The following is a 9227-nucleotide window of genomic DNA, read 5'->3' as shown; positions in this document are numbered from 1 at the left end:
GAGCGAGTGGGTCCGGTAGCCTACAGAGTAGCATTACCTCCAGCACTTTCGAGGGTCCAGGATGTGTTTCACGTATCTATGCTGAGAAGGTACGTGTTGGATCCGTCTCATGTTATCAGTTACGATGAGTTGGAAATTGGGGATACTTTAGCGTATGAGGAGATACCTATTCAGGTTTTGGATCGTAAAGTTCAGAAGCTTCGTACCAAAGAGATACCATTAGTGAAGGTATTGTGGCGAAACTACGAGGTAGAGGAGGCTTCTTGGGAACTAGAAACGGTAATATGCCGGAAGTATCCACAGCTGTATGAGTAGTATTTTGATAGCAAGGTAGTATGAGTATGTATGTATGTAATCCTCTGTTATCGTATTGTATTCAGTGGTTAGTCTCAGGGAGAGTCTTGTAGTATTGTGAACTCCTAAGACTGTGTATGTATGTGACCACGGTATTTTCCTCCGCCATAAGTGAGGGAATGTATGTATGTATTGTAACGAGACTGCGTATAAATGACCGCCGTATTCGTAGAGTATGTATGTATCGTAACAGCTGGGTATCATGGCCGTCGTATTCTCTAGAGTGTGTATGTACGTATTGTAACGGGGCTGCGTATAAATGGCCACCGTGTCCTCTAGAGAATGTATGTATGGATGGTGACCGCTTGGTATCAGTATATATGTATTGTGACAGCTTGGTACGTATGTGTCTGTCATGACAATTTGGTTTCGCTTCAAAGTGAGTATGTATGTAGTAGCATGAATGTGTTGTAATGAGAGATTTCAAATTTCGAGGACGAAATTTTTGTAAGGAAGGGAGATTGTAAGAACCCGAAAAATATAAAGGAATTTCTGCAGATTTCGTCGACGAAGGCAGTAGACTTTTCATCAACGAAATTCAGAGGTTCGTCGACGAAGAAAAGCCGAGAGGTCTGAAAAATTCTAAATATCAGACTTCGTTGACGAGGCTGCCAATATCCGCGACAAAATTCTTGATTTTTCGTCGACAAAGGTACTTTTCGTAGATGAAAATCGGGCGAGTTAAAGGCTTAAAAAGGGGATATTTGGTTTTTTCTTCACTAACTCTCTCTACTCTCTCTCTCTAAACTCTTTCTACTCTCTCTCTCTCTCTAGATTTCCTTGCTGGTCGTTGATAGAATCGGAAATCTGAGGTTACCACGAGGATCGTGGAGGGATTCTCTACAACTTCTGTGGATCGGAATCTCGGTTCGAGCGTTTTCGAGTTTCGGGCCAAAATCGAGGTAAGGCTCGATTTTCATTTCTGATTCGGTATATGTATAGTAGTATGGATCGTAAGCATGTTTAGTATTGTGATTTGTAGATTTCGGAGTCTCGGTTCGTAGTTTTGAGGGCCATAGAGTTCGTGGTTTGGTTTTGGGTTGAGGTAAGGGGATTCCATTTATATCAGTTCATCTTCGAAATCAGGATCGGTAGGCCTGTAGGCTACGATCGTATGTATGTTTTGACTACTTATTTGGGGAAATCTATCGGGTGAAAACACAGGATTTTCGGGTTATAGTTTTCGAGAAAATTTGGGATTTCGGGTATCATCTCTTATTTGATTGGAAAACCGTTATGTTATTTAAACTGTATTATTGAGGTGACTGTAATCCATATTTGCATAAACTGTATACTTGAAATTGTAAACGATATGATTTGCCATAAACCAAATAAGTGTGGTATGTGTTTATGTTTGTATGTTGTTCCAGATATTTATGAAAAACAGCTATGTGGTGGCTTATTACCGTACGCTGAAATGTATAGGGACGTGAGTTCCAAAGTGATTCTAGGTTTTGTAAAAAACAGCTAGGGACGGCTAACTACCGTACGTCGTAACAGCTAGGGGCAGCTAACTACAGTACGCTGTGCCCTATAACGGTTAACTACCGTGGGCAAGTGGCCGGCTCTATATCCGGGGTGCGAAATATCACCAGTATGATTCGGTTAGTCATCAAATGTAGCAACGAACCACAATGGGCCTAGGTTGACGCAGCGTAGTTTGCACATGGTAACATAATCGGGGTTAGACCAGGTGACCTTGTGTAGTTGCATGTGTAGCAATGGATTCACTATTGGGCCTGAGTCAGAAACCTTCGTAGTTTAATGTGTTGGAACGTAACCGCTGTGAGACTCAGTGATTTGTGCAATTGTGAGTAGTGTGACGACACTTACCATATGTATGTATGTATGTATGTATTTGAGTATCGTATGAACTGGAATGGTTTTGTGAAAATACTGGAACTGTATGGAATTGTATGGGAATGTATGGAACTTGTTTTGAAACTGTACGTATGTGTTTCAAACTGTATCGTATGTATGTGTTATGAAGTATAAAAAAGACACTGGTATGCCACACACTGATATAACATGTTTTCTCCCTTACTGAGAGGTGTCTCACCCCGAATATATATACAAATATTTTTCAGGTCCTTCAGGTAGCCGAAACTAGCATCCTAGCATCTGAAAGCGGGGGGTGTGTTTAGCTACTGTTAGCACCTAATAGGTACGAATTTTATAACTGGGTTGTCCTGATGGATTTTGTAGACACCCATGGTATGCATAGTATTTGTAGGTATGTTTAACCCTGTATGGTATAGATTCTGGTATGATACAGTTTGATGTAAAGAAAGACCGTATTTCGCTGCGTATATTGATGAGTATGGATACGTATTGTATGCATGTATATAGGGCATTCGTTACCCCACAGGGTTGAACCCTCTTGTATATGGTATCATGTATGTTTATATTGATACAGAGATAGATTAAGTTACTTAATTCACCCCTGGGCCCCATTTCAAGGTTCGGGGCGTGACAAAGCATTGGTGGTTGAGCATATTCATTGTGCATTCATTTTAGGTCTCATATTTGCTCTCAAGCTCTCTTGCCCCTCATTCTTATTTACACATCATTTGCAACAGAGAGTAGAGTGAGATTTATATTTGTAATATCAGCTCAAGAAGGAGCATTTTGTATTGTACCTACTTGCTATTAATTCATTGTACTTGAAGGTTCTTTGAGAGCCATTGTGAATGAGGTTCTTGGGGAATTCCTTGTTGAAGCTCTTGGTGAGCAATTAGGATAGGGTCTCGTCTTGTAAAGGTTTTTTTGGCTTGAAAGGAGATTGTTTAGTGGATTTGAGAATCCTTGACTTGGAGCTAAGGCATGGACGTATGCTTGGAGCCGAACCACGTTAAATCATTATGTTGAACCTTTCATCTATTTATTTGTTCATGCTTATTTGCTTTGGAACAATTGTGATATATTTCACTTGCTTCTTGCCTAGTCATTTTATTTTGTAGAAAAATTTATATATACGGAAAAGCGTCTATTTACCCCTGCTCTAGATGTACACCTGGGCCGACTGAGCATAATTCAATTAAAAACGAATTAACTGAATTAACCAAGCAAATTCCGTCGATTCAGTTTGGTTAAAAATTTATTCGATTCTATTTGATTTTCATTTTTGTTGAATTTTGATTTTCAATTTTCAATTTTCGATTCGATTTTTGGGTTCGGTTAATCGAATTTACCGAATAGTATAAATTAATAATAAATAATTATATACATTATTTATATTTTATATATATTAAAATATTAAATTGGTAAAAATTGGTTAACCGAAATTCGATTCGATCAGTTTTAATTTCGGTTAAATATGAAATATTGGTCGATTCGGTTATGAAATTTTTTAACCTAAATTTTTCGGTTAATTAATTGAATTCATCAATGCTCAGCCCTATGTAAAACAAGCTTTAAATGAGTTGAGTTTAAATTATGCACATGTTAAACAAGTGGTACCTGAATAATAAACTATAAGCTCAAATAGAGCTTAAGCTTGAATTAGCCACAACTTGCCCGACTCATGCCTCGTGTATATAAGTCCTTTTTTTTTTAACACTACATAATTTCACTTCGACTAGAAATGCTTCCCCGCATTAAAAAAATATGAGACAAAACATTTATTTGACCTATTCACAAAAGAAATTAATAAAATAAAGTCATGTAAATTAATAAAAAATTTATGCGATTACTCAAATAATAATATGAAATTACAGAATTTGCAAAATAAAGAGAAGAAAATAAATAAAAATGAAAATGAAAAAATGAAAAAAAATTGACGACGTTCTCTTTTTTAAAAAAAATTTAAATATATTCTTAATTTTTAATTTTTGTTTCAGATATTTGTTTTTTCGCAATTAAAAATGGCCGCAACTCATACCTCGCGTTCCACAGATCCAACGGTCTAGATCGCATCACCGTCTTCATCCCACCACCACAGCCACTCCGCGAACCGTCTTCCCACTCCAATCGGCAGTCGTCACTGTGAGTCTCCGAAGAAGGATGTCGCCGGACATTCTGATGCAGGCGGCGATTCTTCTCCTAACTCTAGGCATGCTCTTCGCTCTGTACAGCCTGCCAAGAAAAGCCCTTTCCAAACTCCGCACCAGAGGCCGATCCAGCCTCCAAGCCAACCGCCACTTCCTCAACGGCGCTCAGCTCCTCGCCCGTGCCAGATCCGCGCGGAGCCGATCCGCCTCCCTCGCGATCGCCAAGGACGCCGTCGGCGAGGCTGACAAGGCCCTCTCGCTCGAGCCCAGGGACGCCGCCGCTCACATCCTCAAAGCCCTAGCCCTCGATCTTCTCGACCGGAAGCCCGCCGCCCTCCGATCGCTGGACGCCGCGCTCTCTCCGCCTGCGGTGAGGTCGCTGTCTGATCGGGAGCGAGGGGACGCGCTGTTCAAGCGGGCGGAGCTGCAGGTAGAGATGAATCGGGGGAGGAGGCGGGCGGAGGCGGCTCTGTCGGACCTGACGGAGGCGGTGAGGCTGAGTCCGGATAACGCGAAGGCGTGGTGCATCCTGGGACGGTGCCGCGAGCTGATGGGTTCGCGAGATGAGGCGAGGAAGGCCTTCGAGGAGGCCGTGAGGATCGAACCCGGGTCCGTCGCCGCCCGGGAGGGCTTGAACCGGTCGGTCTCCTGAAGTTGGACCGGCTTAATTTGGGTCCTTGTAACACTCATGTTATAAACGTATTATCTCTTCTCTCTCGTTTTAGTTTTTTATTTTTCTGTTTTATTTTTAATTTTGAATTTAAATTAGCCGATTAAGAGTAATATATATTTAAATTTTCATTAAAATTTCATAAAATGGCATAATTTGTGCTATATTTCAAGGTGAATGTATGCTTTTGTGTTTTAACCCATTAAAATTATGGAATAACAAGATCTATACTAAATTATAAAATTATTCTAGATCAAATTAAACATTGATTTGAAGTGAAGAAAATTTGTTGAATTAAATAATTCAAATGAAATATTCAAAGTTTAAAGAAATTCTTTGATTGCGCGCTCTTGAAAAGCCAATAAGCTCTTGATCCCTTTAATTTATGCAAAAAGTTATTAGGAAGTCACGAATGTATGAAAAGATATTAGAATTATCATTAAATCTGTTAGATTATCACTTTACTCTAAAGTTTAAATTATTAGGTTGTAAGTTAATAATGTATATCAAATTTTAACATTCTTCCATACATGCAGTTCTACAATACGTGAAGAGATAAATACACAATAAATGACATCCATTATAAGGAACACGATAATTTTTTTAAACACTACAGAATACATGCGAGCAACAAGACTAAAATTCAGAATCTCCTAAAAATCGGCTCTGATGTTATGTTAGATTATCATTTTACCTAAAAGTTTAAACTAATAGGTTGTGGGTCAACGTTATATTTCAAGTTTTAACAAAATCTTTTTCCATCCGTACAATCTATTTTATTTTGAGACACTATAGTATTTTCACTCAGTATAAAGCAAATGCAGCTACTAAGGCTCCTTCCAATTTTGAGGATCATTATCCTTCTCCTTTGTTAATGTGTGCACAAAATATTGGCTTAACCCATTAATTACGATCTTTTAATTAATGAATAATACTTTTTTAATAAAAAATTTTAAAAAAATAAATTTTAGGTCTTAAATTTAAATTTTTATAAATTTGAATGAAATGCAAACAATTCATATTTTATTTTAAATTTACATAAATCCAAATTTAAAATTTAACCGTTTGATTTTTGTGTATTTGCCCAAAAATTCAAGTAAATTTCGAAGTGAAGGGAGGGTGTGGCCCAATGTCAAATTCTTAATTCAAGCCCATCTCCAATCCAACTCAAACCCATTCTAGAACTGAAAACCACTAAGGGCCATTTTAGCAGCCCAAGCCCAAACTCTAAAAGCCTCAGCCCAAAGCCTAATAGCAACAGCCCAAACCTATCCAAACTTGAGCTAGGACCCAAACTCTGGGCCCATTAGCCATTTAGGTCGCTCCCTCCCAATTAATAATTTTAGCCTAAATTTAGAAATCCTACATTTGAGGGTTTGGATTTCAAACTTTTTAGATTTGTGCAAAAGACGATATAAAATTATATTGAATTTTATTAAAAGTTACACAAATTCCAAATGAAGACCCGAAATTTATACTTCCAAACATTATATTTCACAAAAGACGTCTTATATGATTGGACTTGCTCCATTTTTATATGGTCAAAATCTCTTTTATAAAGATTTTACTTGGAAAAAGAAAAGAAAAAGAAAGTAAGAAGGAAAATTATTTCCATTGTATTTTTTCTCTATGGTTAATATTATTAAAAATAAAAAATTTCTCTAAGGATCCTTTGGATCAAGGATTTTATGTGGGAAAAGGAAAGGAAAGAACAGAAAAGTAAGAAGGAAATTCATTTCCCTTTATATTTTCCTTCTCTGTTAAATATATCAAAAATGAAAATTTGTTCTAATATCACTAAAAATTAGAAAAAATATAAATATTAATGACAAGTAAGATCCAATTTTTGTTTATAGATTTGGTATAATTTTTATTTTCTTTCTCATTTTTTTTTATAACTAAACGTGAAAATGAGGATTCCATGATATTTTCCTTTCTTTACTATTTTCTAAGTTTCAAACGTGGCCTAAATGATCAAAAATTAAAAAAATTCAAATGTTAGTCTAAAATCTTTCTTTTTTTTATTTGTAGACTTGATAAACTTTCTATTTTATTTCTGATTTTCCTCGATAGCCAAACACAAAAAAAATGTTTTCCCTTCCTTTCCTTGATATTTTTCAAGTTACAAGCATATTCTTAATGTGAGATCATGGCTTACAAAACGTAAAAAATAATTTGATTGAAAAATATAAGGTAAACAAATCTTTACACAATAGAGTTGTCACCAATCCTTTATTTTTGTTTGTGCGTAATCGGGTCGTTTTTTTTTTAATCTACTAGGTTTAACGGGTATACCAAACTCGAGTTAACTCCAACAAAATAGAAGAATATATATATGGTCAACGATTCAACATAATCAAACTTAAATTACCTTAAAAAAAGGTATTGAAATAATAACAACCTTATGATACTTATTTTATATACGATACTAAATTAATTGTAAATTATGACCAAGCGTTAACAAACATTGATCCTCAAATCTAATGTTATTCTTGAACAGGATTACTTACCAATAATTTAATATTGGGAATATCCCACCTTACAATATTTTATGAATGTTTACGTAATTTTTCTCAGATATGCTATTACTCTATTCGAATTCAATTGTCACATTACTTTAAAATATGTAAAATAAACAATTATTCTGTTCTCAAAAACTTTTCAAACTTATCCTTCAAATATCCGAAATAAGAATCATCATACCTACCCATGTTTACCCATGATAATATTTTTAAATTAAAATTTTGTGTTAGGACTGGAGGAGTCCATAGGTGTGTTTGATATAGGTGAACACCAACTTGACCCAAAAGCATAAGTCTATTGGGTCTTGGGCCCAACCATGTATATAAGCACCAATCATCCACTCAATTTTTCTAATGTGGGACAAATTCACAAGTAGAATTTTCAATAATCTTCCCCTCACTTATGAGTTCCAACTACTCCTCCTTGAACGGAAATCGTCTTCCTTATGGGAGTAAGTTCAATTCCCCAATAGTTGCTCAAGTGGGTCTTACCACTGGCGACCTACATGCCTCGAATTGCATTCCACGTGCCTCTAAATCAATCATACCTCCCGCGTCTTAACCCTATTTGGATCCATCCCCAACCTAGATAATCCTTATTGACCTCGGTCACACACTTGGTCCTCCAACTGTTAGCACATTAAGAGAATTAACTTCACGTCTCAATTATATGCTCTCGTTCGCTCCAAGTTACGAACCATTGGCTCTGATACTACTTGTTAGGACCGGAGGAGTCCATAGGTATGTTTGATACACATGAATGGGCACCAACTTGACCTAAAAGTTTAAACTTACTAGGTTTTGGGTCTAATCATGTATATAAGCACCCATCATCCACTCAATTTTTCCAGTGTGGGACAAACTCACAAGTGGAATTCTCAACATTTGGATATTAAAATACACATTCGATTTAAAATACAAAAGAAGATCGAAGATAAACAAACAAATTTATGAAAATTGTGAATAGAGAATAGAAAAAACATTTATTATAATAAATTTGGAGACTGTTGAAATTTTCTCAACAGTTATGGAAATCTCTTTAAATTATCCACCCACTAAATACAACAGAGAAGTCACGATCACAAATTCTCTATTACTATCACAAGAATTGTTTAAACCGAATTCACACATACTTCAATCAGAAGAAAAGTGGACTAATACCGACAATAAAGCAGACAATTTTGGCTCATCATAAAGTGACAATTTTCACTCATCATAAAACGAACTAATACATACAATAAAGCGACAATTGCCTCTACTCATAAAGGGACAATTGACACTCATCATAAAACGAACTAATACATTCAGTTGTTACAATCATCATAAAGCGATAATTGTCACTCATCAAAAAAGGACAATAAGAAGAATTAATTAGCAATGATTTGGAATAACTTATCAAGCTTCTCTCGGTATTCTTTGAAGAACTTATCATAAATTGACATTTGTCACTCATCTTAGGGCTAAATTGTTCTAACTTGTCTTCAATTTCCCTTCTTAAAAACCTTCTTAAGGTTTTATCATCAAAAGATGGTGACACGGACACCAATCTCTTTGCCTCTATTTTTTTTTTTTTTTTAAAGCGAAAGTGCGAGTCTCATACACATATTAGAAAATAAGTAGTAAATGTGAAACAAAGTTATAATCACTAATGCCCAAATTAATCATCATTATCTTCATAAATATGAGTAATAA

The 9227-nt window shown here is 36.0% G+C and overlaps 1 protein-coding gene across 1 annotated transcript; it reads left to right on the top strand.

Annotated features, from left to right (window-relative positions):
- The first annotated feature begins 3956 nt into the window (after nucleotides 1-3956).
- LOC131153556 (uncharacterized) lies at nucleotides 3957-5160 on the top strand. The gene has a single exon (XM_058105943.1). It carries the CDS (start codon nucleotides 4357-4359, stop codon nucleotides 4993-4995), a length of 639 nt encoding a protein of 212 aa, XP_057961926.1. The 5' UTR covers nucleotides 3957-4356; the 3' UTR covers nucleotides 4996-5160.
- Nucleotides 5161-9227: the final 4067 nt, after the last annotated feature.

The sequence above is a fragment of the Malania oleifera genome, chromosome 1 (assembly GCF_029873635.1).
Source record: "Malania oleifera isolate guangnan ecotype guangnan chromosome 1, ASM2987363v1, whole genome shotgun sequence".
In the NCBI taxonomy this organism is placed as follows: Eukaryota; Viridiplantae; Streptophyta; class Magnoliopsida; order Santalales; family Ximeniaceae; genus Malania; species Malania oleifera.
This window is presented reverse-complemented; position numbering and strand designations above follow the sequence as displayed.